Genomic DNA, 19,440 nt, shown 5'->3' on the forward strand with positions numbered 1-19,440 from the left:
AAAAAAAAGACAGTTGGACAGAAACGCCTAAATTCGCATTTAATTTACGACATAGCAAATATTAAGTACGAATTAGAATACGTAAGTTAAACCATAAATTTTGCAGCGATTGGTTTCTTGCCTGCTGTATTCTCCACAACGTTTCAATTAGTAATGGTTTCACATCGTTTGATGATATTCAGATCCGGCAACCACTACAGAAGGTTTTACTGAACCTGACGACCATACACCCAACAATGTTGGAGAAATTAAAAGACAAGCCATATATTTAATCTTTTCTTAAATGTATTTTAATTAATTTCTGAGTTCTGTGAATGTGTTTAAATAATATATATAATACATCTATACATTAAATGATTGTATACAAAATAAACCGATATTTTAAATCAAGTATTTAGTTTAATAGAAACATGTAAAAAATAACGATTTGAGTGAAAAAAGATTGTAAGCAGGCTGAAATTATGTAGTTTGTATGCGTTCATCTTTTTCAATTTAAGTTTTTTTAATCTCTCTTCTTTTTCCAACTTCAAATCAGTTCTTATATTAAATTTTTGCTTGTAATCTTCTATTACCTAAAGCGTAATATTTTTCGTGTTTCTCTTTTTGTCATTCCATTTCAGCTTGAAAAGCAACAAGATATGCAGCAGATGATTGGAGAACCTGTTTTTTAATTTTTTCGGCGATACTTTTTGGTTTTTTTGATTTTTTTTTTTACATTTCTTGGTGGCAGATTTTCGTCATTGACAAGATCAGTTGAAGATTGAATTTCTTCTCTCTGTTTTACAGGAGGCCTTCAAGCGCCGCACTTTCAACTGAACCAGCTCCCACGTCGCGCCTATGTCGGTTTTTTCTATTAGTCTTTTATAAAAAATGTGTACTTTCGCTACCTATTAATAATAAAATTATTGTTAAATAAATAAGTAATGAATGGGTTAAAATGTTTGCAGTCACCACGAATTGCTTGTGGATAAAGATGCCAATAAGTGCTCACAGCAGAAATTTTATCTTTTCACTTACCTCAAATTATATAGCTTCTTGCAAAAGGTCCAACATATATTTTTGATTTAACTTTCTTTGCACTCTTTTCTCGTTTTTACATGTTTTTTCATTTTTTTTTTTGTACAACGACATTAACATAATTCAATGAATTAAAAGACAGCGTCGTCCGAATGGACGAAAATTAATTAATTTTATTGAATTAGTTTAAATAAATACATTTTCACAATTAAATAAAGCAAAATAATATGAAAATATTGAATTTTATTTAAAAGAATAGAAATTGGTTATGGTGGCAAAACGGTAAAAATACGTTAGCGTATAAATTTGTTAGAAGTAACCAATGGTTAACAAATATGCTGGTTACTACTTACAATTATGATACGAGACTCTTTGATTTGAGAGAGAGCTGTCAAAACTCGCATTTTTTATAACATTTGCCAATGATGCCACTGCTGAAAAATATTAGATTAGAAAATGTAACTATTTAAAATAAGTAATAAACAGAAAAATAAAAGAATTCATAAAAAACTTCGCATATTCAAGAGAAATGTTTTCAATACATATACATATATATTTAATTGCTATAACTTAAAATATAAATTACATATATATTGGATATATATTCTGACCCCAAACTTCATTATTATTGAAATTTTCGCTAAATTATACAAAACACTAAATTAAACACTTTGAAAATGCATATATAAATGTTAAACTGCAAAATCATTAACTAATTTACATAAAAATTTATGTTGACACAGTTTAATGAAATTCCATTTCACACTGATTTTGTCAATTAATTATAGCGGTTTATTTCTGGCATCTCGGCTTTTCTTATATCAGCTGTTCAAAATTCCCTGATCTCCAACGCTGTCAAATAATCAGGGAACGCGTTTGAGAGAAAAATGAGAACCAATACGAGAGTTTCGTATCATCTTATCCATGGAAATGTGCTTGCGTTCATGAATGAAAATTGTGTTGTTGTGTGTTTCTCTACAAATTTAGGCATCGGCTATTTGGCTGCCATCATCTTTGTACACAGTAATGTTTGGTGATCAATAAAACGTTAATTAGCAATATCTGTACGTTATACTTTTTTATCGACTATAACCTTTTTATCAGGTGGAAACCTATAGAACTTAGGTACATACAGAGTGGTGTTAAGTATACCAACTGTATTTTTGATATAGCTCCTTACATAAGTTCATACTTACGAAACCTAAAAAATAAGCTTACTGCCTTAAATAATCATAAATAAATACATACGTAATTTAGTATGTTTAACTATTTTTATTTTAATTTTAATTTTTTTTTTCAATTTCGTACATAACCACTCTTTTTTTTTAATTCTAATTATAACACCTCATATTTTTCGTCAGTTTATATATATATATTTTTTTTGATTCTATATCTAATTTTTTTAACTCTATATCAAATTTTCTTTCCTGAATTTTCTTTTATTCTTCGAATTTATCATTTCGGATGATTTCGGGGGCCAAATTGACCGTTGGTATGTTGATACCGGTGTAGAAATTGGTGTGAACGAAGGCGCAACAGGAACATATTCCTCGTCTAAGAATTCTATTTCGAATTCTAATGCAGGACTAGCTAGACACAGCTGAGGTGAAGAAAGGAAGGAAGTAACGGTTGCATTGTTGGTAACCGTTATCCAAATAATTATTTCCCTCAGCTGGACACATTGTAGCAATTTTTGTTGAAACTAGTAAGAAATGTTTTACATTATTATAATAAATTTCAAATATGTATCAATATAATACTTACCTTCGATGGTTCTGCCGTCAGCTTCATCTTGTAGTCCCTTACGGCACTGCGCCTTCAAATGCCGGACCTTCCACTGCACCAGATCTCATTAGACATCCATCTGCGATTTTTAAAAAATTGTTTATAAAACAATTGCGCAGTTGGCGCCTGAAAAGATAGAAAACCGAAAAAAAAACGTATAAATTTACCTCAAATTCTGGCTCTTCCATTAAAGACTCTATAATGGAGTGTACCTCACTCTCCTTCCACGTCTTGTTTGGCTGCTATCTTTTCCTCTTCGCTGGGGGCGCAACTTCAGTATTCATTCTTATGGAAAACTGTAAAAATTCTTTAGAATTTAAATAGAAATTATATAATTTATTTAAAACTTACCTTTCTCATCAATTTAACGGCGTAATATAGTATTTCTTTATATAAAATGACAGCTAACACAGGGTTGCAATTATATTTTGACGTGTCATTGTACGAAAATAAACATGGGTTTTGTTCTGACATATTTTACAGCCATTGCAAATAATTTTCTAAGTGTGTTTATTACTGTGCCGTTGCACCAAGTGGAAAATTCTCCAATTCGTGCGCCGTGCAAGAGTTTTGCAAGAGCAAGATGATTCATACATACAAACATATGTACATATATGCATGATAGATGTGTATGAAAGTTTTAAATGGTGAAAGGTGTGATCTATATTATGATGTTATATCATATATACAGTATATATATATCGGGGCGCTAGTACAATTATTTTGTAGGTCAGTGTATATGCGTATGCCGGACTGGCAATATTTTGTAAGTAAGTATATGTGCCAGAGCGTCAAGCTCGGCGCAGGTGACGCATAGGCGGCATATATTGCGGTACTTTGTCTTGCAAATGCGCAAATAAGCATAGTAACAGGATAGAGATACTGTTACTGAGTGAGGTCCGATCATATTCCGCGAACTAAGAAAGAACACAACTGCTATGGAACCGTTATGTGGAATGCGTGGTCATTGAGCGCTGTGCTCGCTCAAGTAGAGTTCAGTTGAGAAAACGGCATTGAGACGATCGGAACTCACTGTGCTTCTTTAAAATAAAAATAAACTACTAGTAGTAAAGTGAAGTGAAGTGAATTAAAATAAAGGAGATGAATTCAAATGAGTCTCCTACATATATGTAGATATAGATAAGAAATATTTAAAAAGTAGCTCATTTGCACATTATTTATTAATATTTTTTGCATAATAGCATAATTTATAATATAAAAATTCGCAAAATGATATTCATATCAATTACAATAAATGCATGTAAACATGTAAAAAAGAAGCAAAATGCTAATATTTCAGGCATGCTTTTTATGCTAACTGTATTGCTGCATGTTTGGGTTGGGTTTAGTTTAGTATCTCATTTTCACTGCTTATTCCTCTTAAATGCGTGCACGGATTTTTTTAAATTTATATAGCACGGATAGCTAATGAATTAAACTTTGGTTTAAATGTAAATTTATTGTTAAATGTTAATTTTTTTTTTAAGCAAAAAACGCACATTTTCACATTTGCTCAAACAATGGCTCTCTTCTTTTGACGTTTTTGTTGCACTGCTTGCAAAAAATTTAACCAATTTAAATATATTCTTTGAAATATATTTAATTGAATTAATGATAAATTATGGATTTTAAGTTGCAATTTTATGTACAATTTAATAAATTAAACAGCTTTCAATTACGTGTTATATTGTTCCTTGAAATGTAAGCAAAATTACTGAATATGAACTGTCAAACGACGAAGAAAATAAGCACAGAAGGAAGATAGTAATAACCCAACGAATCAAAATGCTAGGTCTTATATACTGCGGCGCTTGTTTGAATGTAATTTATGTATTATATTGAAAATATAATGAAAATTTGGAATAAAAAATCGCGCGATTTTTTATTCCAAATTTTCGCCTGTGGCGCTTGTTTCAATGTAGTATATTATGCTGAAAATATATTCAAATTTTGAAATAAAAAATCGCGCGATGAAAACCCAATTTTATTATTTAGGGGGTCTTGTATAAATGGTTGGTTGGGTTATCTTGGTACTTCAACTACCGATACATATACAATTTTGAATTTTCAGTGTTTTTATTATTTATATAAAGTGGATTTCCACTTTAATTCATTGAAATAATAAAAATAATAAACATAGAGTCACTCTGTGCGTAAAAATACATAAATTTTATAATAATTAGTGAAAATTGTAAGGAAAAACTACGATTTTACACCATTTTCAGGAGGCTGCCCTAGAGCCCCCCGTGATCCTAGGGGGGGAAGGGTGCTATTATTCAAAAGCTCCATTCATTACCTTTCAAATGAGGGGGATAGCTCCCAGCCCCCTCCCCCTTTGCGCAAAACCTCTTCAAAATGGGATACTAAACTAAACATTCCCCATATGTTTGGCCTGTGGAGACTCCTTATTGCTTATGGATTACAATATATTGGCGAATGGGCGAAGTCTTAAATTTAAAAAACTTATACAAGCATAAATCAAAATATCCCCTGGTAACCGATTCACAAATACATTTGTAAAGTTTTACCTATTATAAGTACTTGCCACATCATGCAGTAGTAAAGCCTGACAAAAAAACACCAAAAGTTAGAGTGGTCTTTAATGCCTCCAGATCCACAAGCTCGCGGAATTCCCGATATAATAATATTCTATTCCCGGGACCTACACTCCAACCAGATTTAATGCTCCTCATATTAAATTGACATATATACAAATACGTTTTCAATGGGGATGTCGAAAAAATGTATCGACAAATAATAGTACATAAAGATAATCAAGATTTTCAGCCGATTATTTTCCGAAAATCTGCCAATAGTCCACTACGCGACTTTAAATTGAAAACAGTTACCTTTAGCGTAAACTGTGCCCCATATCTAGCCATTCGTACACTACACGAACTGGCAGAAGAAACAAAGTCAGAATTTCCTCTGGCAACACAAGTCTTAAAAACACAAACGTATGTAAACGATATCCTGTCTGGCAGCCACAGCCTCTCACAAGCATACGACTCCTTATCACAAGTGATAAAGGCCCTCAACTCCGCAGGCTTTCCTCTAAAAAAAATCTTAAAAATATACCAAACGACAATTTGTTGGATACCAATTTTCTTATATTCGAAAAACAAAAGTACAACAAAAACACTGGGCATCGATATGGGCATGGAAATGCGATATCGGACCAGTTCTCATACACGTCAGAGTCCATATCCGCTTTATCCGCCATAACAAAGAAACAAATTTTATCCTCAATGGAAAAACTTTTCGACCCTGCAGGATGGTTTTCGCCAATTATGATACAAGCGAAAATCCTGATTCAAGAATTATGGCTAGACGGAACAGACTGGGACGAACAAGTGAAACCTCTTCGCTTAGAAAAGTGGTTTCAGTTTGCTAATAATCTAAAAGATATAACGCAGATACAAATTCCACGGCTTCATCGTTCTCCCGAGCCCTCAGAGTAGTCGCAGTGCGATATCTTGACGTAACCAGACTTACAAAAAGCAAAGGTCGCGCTTAGCGCATCATTACTCAGAGAGTCGAAGCCGATTGATAATAATAGCTCACTCTTAGTTCTAAACCCATTTTTAGACACGAAAGGTCTGCTTCGCGCCAATGTGTGGCTCGCTAATTCAACCCTGACTTACAACGAACGCCACCCCATAATTATACCTAAGCCACCTTTTGCCACCTTAATACTGAATTACATCCACATATTAATGCTGCACGCCGAACAGCGCCTCATGCAACATATGGTACGCCAAGAGTATTATATTCCTCGTCTTAAGCGCCAAATCAAGAAATGCATTTTCATGTGCAAGATCTGCACTATCCATAAGCAAAAAATGCGCATGCAGATTATGGCAGCATTTCCACCTGAACGCTGCAATTTCGCTCTGCCTTTCACGACGAAAGGTGTTGATTTTGCTGGGCCTTGTCAAATAAAGGCGTCGATGCTAAGATCTCTCACTGTTATGAAAGGCTATCTGGCTGTCTTTGTTTGTTTCACGAGAAAGGCAGTTCACCTTGAGCTATGTACTAAACTGATGAGAGATGCTTTTCTTGCGTAATTTGCTCGCTTCATTGCTCGAAGTGGCTTCCCATCCAAAATCATGAGCGATAATGGCCAAACATTCATTGGAGTTCAACGAGCCACAGAAAAACAGTATGTGGATTTCTTAAAATAAGTGTTCCCTGACATTGTACAAAAGTACGCCCCCAAGGTATCAATTTATACCTCCAAGCGTTCCTCATATGGGTGGTTTATGGGAATCAGCTGTAAAGAGCTTCAAATCTCATTTCAAGAAGCTAGCCGGCAGCTACAAATTTAATTATAAGAATTAACGACATTATTAGCTAAAATCGAAGCCATTCTCAACTCACCTCCGACCTCACTCCAAAGCATTTTCTAAAAGAAGCACCCATTCTGGCCGCACCTGAGCCAGGCGTGGAGTCGCCATCGTTATTAAATAAATGGGAAAGAATTAAAATTCTTCATCATAATTTCAGTAGCCGATGGAAAGAAGACTATATAAAGGACAAAAGAGGTACCGATGGAAAAGTACAGAAAATGAGCCAAAAGTTGGAGATTGTGTCCTGATTCACGACGATTGCCTGCCACCTACCGAATGGCGGCTGGGCCGCATAGAGAAGCTTTACCCAGGCTCTGACGGTCATATTCGCGTAGTCGATCTCCGTACTCAATCAGGAAAGCTAACAAGACCGCTCGTCAAACTATGCTTCTTACCGACCGCCGATAACCGCGAAACAAAAACAGATAAACCGCTCAAATAAACCGAATATAAAAAAAAATATTTATATATAAATCTAAAAATAACACCCAAAACAATATAAGTGGTCGATTAACATAACGACCCCTTCATGCCGCAATACGTGGCAGCAATGTTTATATGCCCCATATGCAACAAAATTCCAATTCAACTAATACTCTTCCATACAGATCAATATGGATGCAGACATGCCAACAGCCCCGACACCAACCACTCGTTCGGCTGTCAATGTGCCACGCCAAGCGGCTGCCCCAGTTGCAGCGCCCCGAAACACCACACCAACAGCTCCTCGAAGTGGAACGGTAGCATTGACGTCAACACCCACACTAGTAGCAGACCCACAACATCTTCGATGCCCTATATGTCGTCGACCCCACCGGTTGCCACAATGCGCCATCTTTAAGGGATTACCACCTCAGCTGCACCTGGTCGTCCAGGAGCGCGGCCATTGTCTTAATTGCCTGACGCCTACCCACCAGCCAGAAGATTGTACCTCGGGCAACCTGTGCCAGATTTGTATGCGGCCGCATCACACCATGTTGCACCGAACCACTTGGAACGACATCAGTCAACATCCCGCCGAACGCAACCGCGGCACAGTACTACGACCGCCATTATGCCGGGATGCACAGTTCCGTCGAGCAATAGGGCCATCATTATCCCGTGTCTGGTGGCCACATAATGAGACAGCGAAGGCTAAACTATTCGCCTAGGGGGGCAGGGATAACTAAATGGGTCTTAGTCGCCTGCCCCAAACCTTACCTACACACATCGCTAAAACGCTACACTCACCACTCACCTTGACATTACCACAATCAACATCAATACAACCCACATGTGGGAGCATCTCACACCTACAAAATCAAATACACACCAAACTTGATTACACGGAGCGGGATGCCAGGTAACAAAAGATATCGTCCCCGCTGCACAGCAGTTCAGTTTGATTTAAATTAATGCTGGCTTAAATGCTGGCCCATACATTGCCAATTTCGATCGCCGTCCTGCTACGCATCCTTAGCTAGTGATCAAAACAGTTGCGTGTCAGCATTTAAGCTTGTGAACCTTTTTCTATTCTAATCCGATTGACAAAAATATTTGCGTGTCGGCATAAATCTGATGAACTATATTTTTTACAAACCCGATGTATATATTCTTAATAAGTGGTTAAAGCATTTGTCGTGTTTAATATAAAAATTGAAATAAATTCCAAAGTAAAGAATTAATATAAGCCACGAGCGTTTCTACTCCCAAACAAGGTGAAATTTCAAAGCAAGTGGTAAGTGCAAGGGTGTGATTTTAACTGATCATTTATATATATATATTGTTACGAATTTACTCTTGCTAGTTTACTTTGTTAGGTTCGTATCTCTGGATTGACAAATAAAATCAACACTGTTTAATTTAATTCAACAACTCTTTATTTCACAACTCGTCTACACTATAGCAGTTTACTCTTAGCACTGATTGATTACGTTGGCGCTGCCACGGCTTATATAGCCACGCACTTCTCGCTGATGCCGACGTGTCCTTCTAGAATATTGCGCCTGGAAATTTCCAGAACATACGGCTATACGGCGCCAGACGCAAGCAGACAGCCGCGGCGCCAGACTCAGCAATTGTTGAAGTAGACAAGCAGACAGTGCGGCGCCAGATGTCTATTGTTTCGACAAGCAGACAGCCGCGGCGCCAGATGTCTACAACAAGACAAATGCTATTCCATATACCTACAACTATTGTTCATAATAAGGGATACATATAGCAATTCAAATACAACTTAATACTACTTTTGTAACACTGCCCTCCACTAAAGCCTAATCGTCCCGATTAGGCACAAATCCTCTTGAACCAAATGGGGCGAGCCTCTCCAAGTGTACTACTTTCATTTTACATCGTGCTTTTCCATTTCCTTGTATGTGGTATACCACGTCATTAAGTCGTTTCATCACCATATAGGGTCCTTCCCAGGCTGTCTGCAGTTTTGGGGACAAGCCTTTCTTTCGAAGTGGATTGTACAACAGGACCAGATCACCTTCTTCAAAACCTTTTGAATTTGCCGCTTGATCGAACCGGTCCTTCATCTTATTGCTCATCAGATGCGTATGCTGTCTTACCATTAGATGCAATTCATTCATTTCTTCCTTTAAGGCAGAACAATAATCTCCATCATTTCTTACAGCTGTAGGATTCGTTCCAAACTTAAGATCAGCAGGGAGTCGCAGATCAGATCCGAAAATAATCTTTGCTGGCGTGTAACCAGTTGTCTCGTGCTTCGCTGAACGATACGCCAGCAGGAACATCTGGATGCACTTGTCCCAATTCTGTTGATTTTTATCAACGATTTTCCGCAGATGTTCTTCGAGCGTTCGGTTGAATCTCTCCACCATTCCATCTGATTGTGGATGTAACGCTGTTGTCCGTGTCTTGTGGATGCCCAATAATGTACAGACTTCTTGGAAAATGGAAGATTCGAAATTCCTGCCTTGATCTGAGTGTAATTCGACGGGCACTCCGAACCTTGTTATCCAATTTTCTACAAACGCTTCGGCTATTGTCTTCGCTTCTTGGTTTGGTAAGGCATATACTTCTGGCCATTTACTGAAATAGTCCATGACAACCAGTAGATATTTGTTTCCGGCCGTACTGGTTGGGAACGGACCTGCAACATCCATTGCGACTCGTTCAAATGGTGATCCCACGTTGTACTGTTGTAGCCTACCGCGACTCTTGGCTTTAGGACCTTTAGCTGCCATGCACTCTACGCAATTACTTATCCATTCTGCTATGGAATCTCGACAACCGATCCAGTAGAACCGTTGTTTAATCTTCTCTATAGTTTTTGTAATCCCAAGGTGCCCTCCACTAGGTCCATTGTGATATTCTTTCAATACTTTCGGGATCATGGACTTCGGTACTATGATCAGCAGACGAGACTGTTTGCCATCTTCGCTTTCCCAGGTACGATGAAGGTATCCATTAACGAGGTTTATGCTGTTCCATTGGGCCCAATATGCTTTTGCCGTTGGACTCTCGTTACTTATTTGTTCCTTTGGTGGTCGTACCCCATTTTCTTTGGCTATTATCAGCTTTGCAAGATCAGGGTCCTCCAGCTGATTGATTCTGATGCGGTGAGGAGTCCAATCATCTTCAGGTTCTATATTCAGTAATCGCACGTCGATTATACCTTCTTTTCCTTCTGATTTGGAGCAATGTTTACATTCCAGTGGACAAGGGCGACGTGATAATACATCCGCATTTTTGTGGTGAATCCCCTTTCGATATTCTGTTGGTTGTTTCCATTTTGATAAGTTTACTTTTATCTTGCAATTTCGGGCAAAGTGACCCGCTTTTCTACAGTTGAAACATCTGCCTGTTGTATTTACTCGCTGTGCAGCAATTGTCTTCAGAGTCTTCAATATTTCTTCCATCAGCGCCGGTTGTTCCATTTCAACCTTTTGTACTTTGTGTGCTGGTTTACTTAGTAGCGAAGCTCTTTCCTGTGTGAGGGCGTACGAAACCGTTTCAGCAAACGTTCCTTTGGCAATGCATATGTGGCGCGTTTAGTGTCCACATCACGAATTCCATTTATGAAACATTGAATTTTTACCCTCTCAATGTAATCCACAGGTGCATCTGCATTTGCCAAATGAGCCAGTCGTTCTATTTCAGTTGCGAACTTTTGCAATGACTCGTTCATCTTCTGGCCCCTATTTTGCAGTTCGATCTGGTATATTTGTTTCCGGTGCTCACTACCATATCGTCTTTCTATCGCACTCATCAATGCCTCATAGTTGTCCCGTTCACAGTCTGGAATAGTCTGAAGGATTTCTGCCGCAGGTCCTTTCAATGATACAAACAAGGACGCTACTTTGTCCGCTGCATTCCAGTTATTGGCCGTTGCTGTCTTTTCAAACTGAAGTTTGAAAATTTGAAATGGAATACTTCCATCGAATGTGGGTGCCTTCAATCTTTGATTATTTGTTGATGGTGCAGGGCCATGCAGTTGCAGTTCTCGCACACGATTACTTAATTGAAGAACTTCTGCTTTTAAATTTTCTTCGTCATTTTTTAAAGTGCTTAATTCGTCTTCAAATTTTGAAAATTTCTCTTGCACTTGTTTTTGTAGTTGTGTAGTATTTTCCGTGATCTGTTGTACCAAACGATGTTGTTGTGTAAGGCGAGACTCTAACTGTGATGTATTTTCAGCTATTTGCTGTGCCAGACGATTTTCGGTTTGCACTGCATTCTCTGCCATTTGCTTAATAGCCACTAACAGCATGTTCATGTCCACACTTGATGATGTTCGTTGTTCTTCTACTTTTTCTTCTACCTTTGTAGAAGTTTCTGGGCCATCAAATTCGAATTCGTCGACATTAATTCCATCCGCTTCCATTGCTTCACGTAATCGTGCCTGCAGATCCGCCTTTTGCCCGCTTATCGGCAAATTACGCCCCTCCAGTTCCTTTTTTAATTGCTGAATTCTCAATTCTCCGAATTTAACCATTTTGAATTTGGATTATTTGACAATCCCACTTCTGACACCAATTGTTACGAATTTACTCTTGCTAGTTTACTTTGTTAGGTTCGTATCTCTGGATTGACAAATAAAATCAACACTGTTTAATTTAATTCAACAACTCTTTATTTCACAACTCGTCTACACTATAGCAGTTTACTCTTAGCACTGATTGATTACGTTGGCGCTGCCACGGCTTATATAGCCACGCACTTCTCGCTGATGCCGACGTGTCCTTCTAGAATATTGCGCCTGGAAATTTCCAGAACATACGGCTATACGGCGCCAGACTCAGCAATTGTTGAAGTAGACAAGCAGACAGTGCGGCGCCAGATGTCTATTGTTTCGACAAGCAGACAGCCGCGGCGCCAGATGTCTACAACAAGACAAATGCTATTCCATATACCTACAGCTATTGTTCATAATAAGGGATGCATATAGCAATACAAATACAACTTAATACTACTTTTTGTAACAATAAATATATATATATAACCCTATATCTATCTCGCTTAGTTTTAGGTGATACGTACAATATTTAATAAAACATAATCTAAGTATTCGTATTTACGTAACCAATGAGATATTTTTTGCAAAAAAATATATTTTTTTTTCTTTAAAAAGACATTTTCGTTCTTTTTCATCTAATTAATTAATATCAGAATGAAAATTAACGAAATGTGTTTTAAGAATATATTCCCTATTATTTTTTAAAGACTTGGAACATAAAAGGCATTGCATGGCACCAAAGGCATTTAGAATCATAAAATATTTCTCACAGGGCATATTTGGTTTTGTGCTATAGTCTTGCATGATGTTCATTAGTTGCTGGCTCCATAGATAACTTGATCAGAATCTCTTTTCTTGCTCTCTCGCTTGTCAGCTGGCAGGGCACTCTGATCTGTTTTCTGAGCTGGCAACAAAACACAATCAGGGTGACGACAATCAGCAGTTAGTCAAAAAGGCGGGATGCCAGACGAGCAGCGTTATAATTACTTGACGAAATTAATGTGAAATGAAATTTCATTGAACTGTGCGAACATATTTTGGCAAAATAAATATTTATGTAAATTAATTAATGATTTTGCATTTTAGCATTTATATATGTATGCATTTTCAAAGTGTTTAATTTAGTGTTTTGTATAATTTATTATATACCCAATCTAATATTTTTCAGCAGTGGCATCATTGGCAAATGTTATAAAAAATGCGATTTTTTACAGCTCTCTCTCGAACCAAAGAGTCTCGTATCAAGTTATCTATGGCTGGTTCGACAACGACTGAACGATAGAGCGTAAGCATACGTGTGAAGTTGGTTTGCAAAATTTTGCTAAGAAATGCCGACCACTGATGTACATATGTATATAAATGTCAATACACCAGCATCGCAAAATAATCGTCCCAAATACATACAAGTTTTAACATATAATATATGTATATGTATGTTTTGATGCTTTTGAGATTTGTGGCATTATTTGGCTTGTTGGTGATGCGCTTGCGTTTATGAATGAAAATGTGTTTAAACTCTCACAACATATTGCTTCAGAGTACAATATTATTTTTTCCTAACAGTTGTTTGTAACAACTAAATCTAACCGAGATAGATATAGTTAAATATTGGATAAAAGTTATTTTGGCACTATATGTATAATATAAAACAAATAGTTAGAAACGAATAAGTGAAGAGTTAGTGGATATAAAAGTTAAAAATGTAAGTGCAAAATGAATTATAAATCGGAGAAACACGCGTTTTAAATAGTTGAATTTTTAAACTTTAAATGCAAATATCTCAAAAACCATAAGTCAGCGGCAATTATTTCATGATCTGGAGGATCTCCCGTATTTGCACATACTAATTTTATCCCCAACATCAGGGGATGCTATTCTAAATCCCAGCCATTGCGTCAATACTAAACCATCATCGCGTTCACAAATTGCCCCAACTCCCACATATATGAAACATTACGATTTTCGTTATTCGGAATGTGTCGATCGTGTGTAAGTTATCTTCACAAAATTACGTGGAAATATGTATTCGAGTATAACTAATTAATGTCAAAACTTAATGCAATCATAGAGTGATTTCCGATTTTCCGTCTTACTTAAACCGCGTATGTCGGACAATATGTGTGATATTTTCATTAAATTCAGTAGAAAATGTCGTTAAAAATAATGTGATTTAGCATCGAACATGAATGAAATTAGTCCAGCCATTAGTCTATTCCTAATACAGTGATTTTTTTCCTCTGGTTATTGTTTTTCTCATATACCCATATGTTAACTTTAGCACTATGGAATACATATTACATATGTCTCTTCTTCTTTATTGGCGTAGACACCGCTTACGCGATTAAAGACGAGTTAACAACAGCGCCCCAGTCTTTTGTTCTTTTCGCTACGGGGCGCCATTTGGATATTCTACGCGAAGCCAGGTCATTCTCCACCTGGTCCTTCCAACGGAGTGGAGGTCTTCCTCTTCCTCTGCTTCCCCCGGCAGGTACTGCATCGAATACTTTTAGACCTGAAGTGTTTTCGTCCATTCGGACAACATGACCTAGACAGCGTAGCCGTGACAGTGTCGTCATATATCTAATACAGCTCATGGTTCCATCGAATGCGATATTCGCCGTGGCCAACGCGCAAAGGACCACAAATCCTTCGCAGAACTTTTCTCTCGAAAACTCGCAACGTCGTCTCATCAGTTGTTGTCATCGTCCAAGCCTCTGCACCATATAGCAGGACGGGAATTATGAGTGACTTATAGAGTTTGGTTTTTGTTCGTCGAGAGAGGACTTTACTTCTCAAATGTCTACTCACTCCCAAGTAGCACTTGTTGGCAAGAGTTATTCTGCGTTGGATTTCCAGACTGACATTGTTGGTGATGTTTACACTGGTTCCAAGATAGACGAAATTATCTACGACTTCAATGTTATGACTGTCAATAGCGACGAGAGAGCCAAGTCGCGAGTGCGACTGTTTGTTTGATGACAGGAGTTATTTCGTCTTGCCCTCCTTCACTTCCAGACCCATTTGCTTCGCTTCCTTGTCCAGTCTGGAGAAATCTGAACTAACGGCAGCAGCAGGTTGGAGAAGTGTTTCCTCCATAGTTTTAGTATTCTCTGGTCATTGATCACTAGACCACCTTTGGGGATTCTACCATAGTATACTCCGGGTGCAGCTGTACGTAAGATATTTGAAATGCCGTCCCACAGTTCCCTTATACCAAGTTGTTGGCGAGTGCTCTCAGAGAGCTGGACATCGAAGAGGTGCGGAAGAAGATTCCATACGAATATAACATAAAGAAATTAATTGCAATGGTGTCACCGTGCTTACAAAGTGTAGTGGACGTTTCAGGTAGTCATAGTGATGGAAAAAAATTTTATTAATCGATTAATGAATTATATGATTGATTAAGTCCATGTGATTATTAATTGCAATTAATAAAAATCCATTAGTAACTTTTATCTTGAAATAAAAAAAAGCTTTATTGTAAGAGTAGCAACATTCATCATACAAAATTGTTTGATGTGTAAGAATGAGACCCACATATTGACAATGAATCCGTTAAAAATTGCCGCAATTGAATCGCCATTCGAAGAAAATTTTTAACCATCGTAAATGGTTTGAAGAGCGTTAGGTAAATTGCAAATATTTTAATAATTAGAATCTATTCAGAACAAGAAAAACCAAATTATTGGAAAAAATATTAAATATATTTGATATACATACTATTTAAACTTTATGCAGCTACACATATTTCCTCGGTAAAGCTCAGTATCCGGCTCTCAAGAAATGTAAAAACTTCAATTAAAAAACGCTTAAGAAATGAAAATCAAACATTTTTCTTGAACTAAATTCAAAGGTAATCATTAAATTCATCCTGATTGCTAAAATCATTATTATGAAGAATAGTTCATTTTGAAATGTTGTATCCACATCCCTTAAATCGCAATGAAAATATTTATATACTTACACACATAAATAAATTTTCTTTGTTTATTTTATTTTGCTGTTCTAATCTGCATCATTAACAATACGTAATCTACTGTCAAAATTACTTGACTACAGCTCAAGAAATAAGAATTTTTTTCTTGAGCATTTACTTGAGAAAGGAAACTAACCTTTACACCGTAATTTCGAATGTTTCAAAACATAGATTATAATATGGTCGAAAGTCTTCAATTTTGGTGCAGGTTTATGGTAGGCACTATTTAAAAGTGATGATTTTGACTTAATAGACTAAGAACGTCCTGGATAAAAAAAATGTATGTGGAAAATAAAAAAAGGAGAAATATACTTTTTTCCCATAATGTATTTCTTGAAAAAAAAAATATTTCATATTTTTGGGCTATAATAATTGTAGCATAAGTTTTTTATAAGAATTAAAATAATAAATTTCAAATGAGCAATAATATTTTGATTTATTCTTGTATAAGTTTATTTAATTTAAGACCATGAAAACCTCGAAGACGCAACACATCCGATTTACACATTTACCGCCGGCAGTTTCATTTCGGTAATATTAAAGATAGTAGAGTGAGTATTAAGACGGTTGTATTAAATTATAAAAATTAAGTACATTTTTAGAATAAGCTTATACATTTTTCCAAACAATTAATATTTAGTTTAATATTGTTAAATTGCGGAAAAATTATACAAAATGGATTGGCGAATGAGCGAAGAAATGAAAACTGATCTGTCCAACTGCTGAAGTAACAGTTCATTGCTTTCAATATATGGCATATGTAAAAGGCTAAAGGCCTAACTATAATATGCATATGCAGCCGTATGTTACTGTCAAAAATTTAACGAAAAGTCTGTCAAATGCATAAGGAACGGAGAGTAGACTTTTGAATGACTATAATGACTTACATGCAGAAGAGAAAATAGTCAATAAACAATTCGTGCTTTGATTTTATATTTCGTCTGGATTTTGCAAAAATTACTAGAAAATTAAAATATTTAAAAACAATTAAAATGCTTACTTCTCTGTTAGACGGAATATGCATATTAACAAAAATTAGTGAAATTAAAAAGAAGAGTTCGGTCATGTTCAGTGAGGGAAATAAACAGGAAGAGAAGGTAGTATGGTTTTGTTGTACGATTCCTAGACATGAAGGGGATTGACCACATTTTTTTTGTTTTTATATACACGCGATTGAAATAAGAGGCTTATTTTGACGTAAAAACATTTCATTTTTCAGTATTTTCCACTAAACTTTGTATAAAACATTCGTCGTCCTACATCTTCAAATTCAAAATGATGTATCTGTTGACAAAAAGCGAAAACAGCTGATTCCGTACGGAAGATGCGACCAGTTTCGCATTTTCCTTAAGCAAATGACGTTTGAAAAAACTTGACGAAACTTGATGTAAAGTACATTATAGTTGCAACATACAATTTGTGTGTATTCGGACAGTTGCTTACGCTGGCTTAAGCTAGCTTATGCACATTATAGTTAAGCCTTAAAACTGATTTATATCTGAGCGTAGAACATATGTTGAACATATGTAATATTATGTTTGTAATTTGAAGAAGTGACGCGTAATCAATCAGACACCCAATTTCGAATTTTTTGATGACCCTAAAAAGAAAATTCAGCTAGTGATGTCTATGCATATGTATATATAAATGTTAATATTTAAAAGTTAATCTAAATCAATTATTAAAAATTTGTACAAATTATTATAATGAAAATTCAGTTTGTAATGTATATGTAAATTGTAATATTTAGAAGTTAATCCTAAACAATTTCTGAAAATTTGTAAAAATAGAAAAAAAAATGTAGCTGTATAAACTTGTTAACTTCAAAAAAAAATTAAATAAAAATAATTAAAATAAAAGTTTCAATTGTTTTATTTGTAAGGGAAATGACTGTTATGATAGGCAGTGGTGTCCATTGGCTAACCAAACAAATGACCCATAGCAAGTTTCGCGATTAGCAGTTTTTTGTGACCAATGAATAACGAAACAAATAACCTATTGACCGTGTTTTTAACCCGCAGAGTACTATAAAGATAGCGAAAAAAACTCTTTTCAATGAAAGATGGCTAACCAAACAGATGCGCAAGTCCATTGAGGGAGAGTGAATAACCTAATTACACCGGCTTGTAGTGAAAGAGGAGAAAATATTAATTTTTTCACGAGGCAAGAACAAAATTACCTAACGGATAACGAAGGCATGAATTACTGATAACCTATCCATGGCCAGTTACGTATTACTCGTATTGTACGGTAATTGGTCATATTAAATTCATTAGGGGGATTCTCTTGCTCTTGCAAAACCCTTGTATGGTGCACGAGTTGCAGATTTTTCCACCTAATGCAACGGCGCAACAACAAACACACGCAGAAAAATATTTCCAGCGGCTATAAAATATGTCAGACCAAAACCCATGTTTATTTTCGTGCAACGACACGTAAAAAAATAATTGCTACCCTGTCATAGCTGTCATTTTACTTAATTACATATTTTGACACTAAATTGTTGAGGAAGGTAAATTCTAAATAGATTTAATAATTTCCATTTAAATTATAAAAATTTGTTACAGTTATTTTGTTAAGAATGAATGCGGAAAGTGCGCCAATTCACAATAGCCATGCACAATAGTCATTTACAATAAATTGACCGAATCAGCCGTTCGTATATCACTAGATTCTGCAATGGGTGTTCTCGTGCCCTTGTAAATTTCGGTATAGGATTTTTGCAATCTGCAATCTTGCAAGAGCAAGGAAACCCACTTTTCTGTTAATTGGTATATAAACTTTATGCTACAATTATTATAGTCCGAAAATGTGCAATCATTTTTTTTCAAGAAATTCATTTTTAGAAAAAAGAATATTTTTCCTTTTCTTAATTTTCCACACACAATTTTTGGCTGCGATTTAGAATAGCATTCCTCGATTTATATATTTCGATTTCATATATTTAAAATGCGTGTTTCTCCGATTTATAATGAATTTCACAGTTATATTTTTCACTCTATATCCACTAACATTTCAGTAATTCGTTTCCAACTATTTATTTTATATTAAATGATTTTTTGGCAATATTACTTTCTTTTGGCGCCACGATTTGATGGGCCGGATGAATAGAGGAGGTTCTCAGGATTAAAAAAATGTTTGTTAAAACTTAAAGTTTGCGAGATATTTATATTTAAAGTTAAAATTTTTTTAAAAGTAATGCTCGTTATTTCCCTATAGGGGTATTCTCTTGCTCTTGCAAGATTGCAAAAATACTGTTGCGATTTTACTCCTTGCTAGTTTTACTTTACTGGGTTCGTATCTGTGGATTGACAAATGAAACCAAAAGCCGTTTAATTCACTTCAACTAA

At 35.8% G+C, this 19,440-nt stretch overlaps 3 protein-coding genes across 3 annotated transcripts in view; 2 read left to right on the forward strand and 1 right to left on the reverse strand.

Moving 5' to 3' along the window:
* The window catches only part of LOC125776342 (uncharacterized), a 54,559-nt gene extending 53,405 nt beyond the window's left edge, over window positions 1–1,154 (forward strand). Inside the window, exon 4 of the mRNA XM_049448093.1 lies at window positions 621–1,154. The gene's annotated coding sequence lies outside the window, so the exon portion shown is untranslated. The remainder of the gene's footprint in view (window positions 1–620) is intronic.
* Window positions 1–19,440, forward strand: part of LOC125776319 (uncharacterized protein K02A2.6-like) — a 171,111-nt gene that overhangs the window by 103,032 nt on the left and 48,639 nt on the right. The window lies entirely within an intron of this gene.
* Window positions 11,051–15,454, reverse strand: LOC125776343 (uncharacterized). The gene is made up of 2 exons (XM_049448094.1): window positions 13,264–15,454; window positions 11,051–13,136 (listed from the first exon to the last, which is right to left on the reverse strand). The coding sequence occupies exon 2, from the start codon at window positions 12,091–12,093 to the stop codon at window positions 11,068–11,070; it is 1,026 nt and encodes a 341-aa protein (XP_049304051.1). The 5' UTR covers window positions 12,094–13,136; window positions 13,264–15,454; the 3' UTR covers window positions 11,051–11,067.

This window comes from Bactrocera dorsalis, chromosome 2 (genome assembly GCF_023373825.1).
Source record: "Bactrocera dorsalis isolate Fly_Bdor chromosome 2, ASM2337382v1, whole genome shotgun sequence".
Classification (NCBI taxonomy): Eukaryota; Metazoa; Arthropoda; class Insecta; order Diptera; family Tephritidae; genus Bactrocera; species Bactrocera dorsalis.

Coding starts and splice junctions, on each gene's coding strand:
- LOC125776343 (XM_049448094.1), bottom strand. CDS start 12,093: ATGGTTAAATTCGGAGAATTGAGAATTCAGCAATTAAAAAAGGAACTG.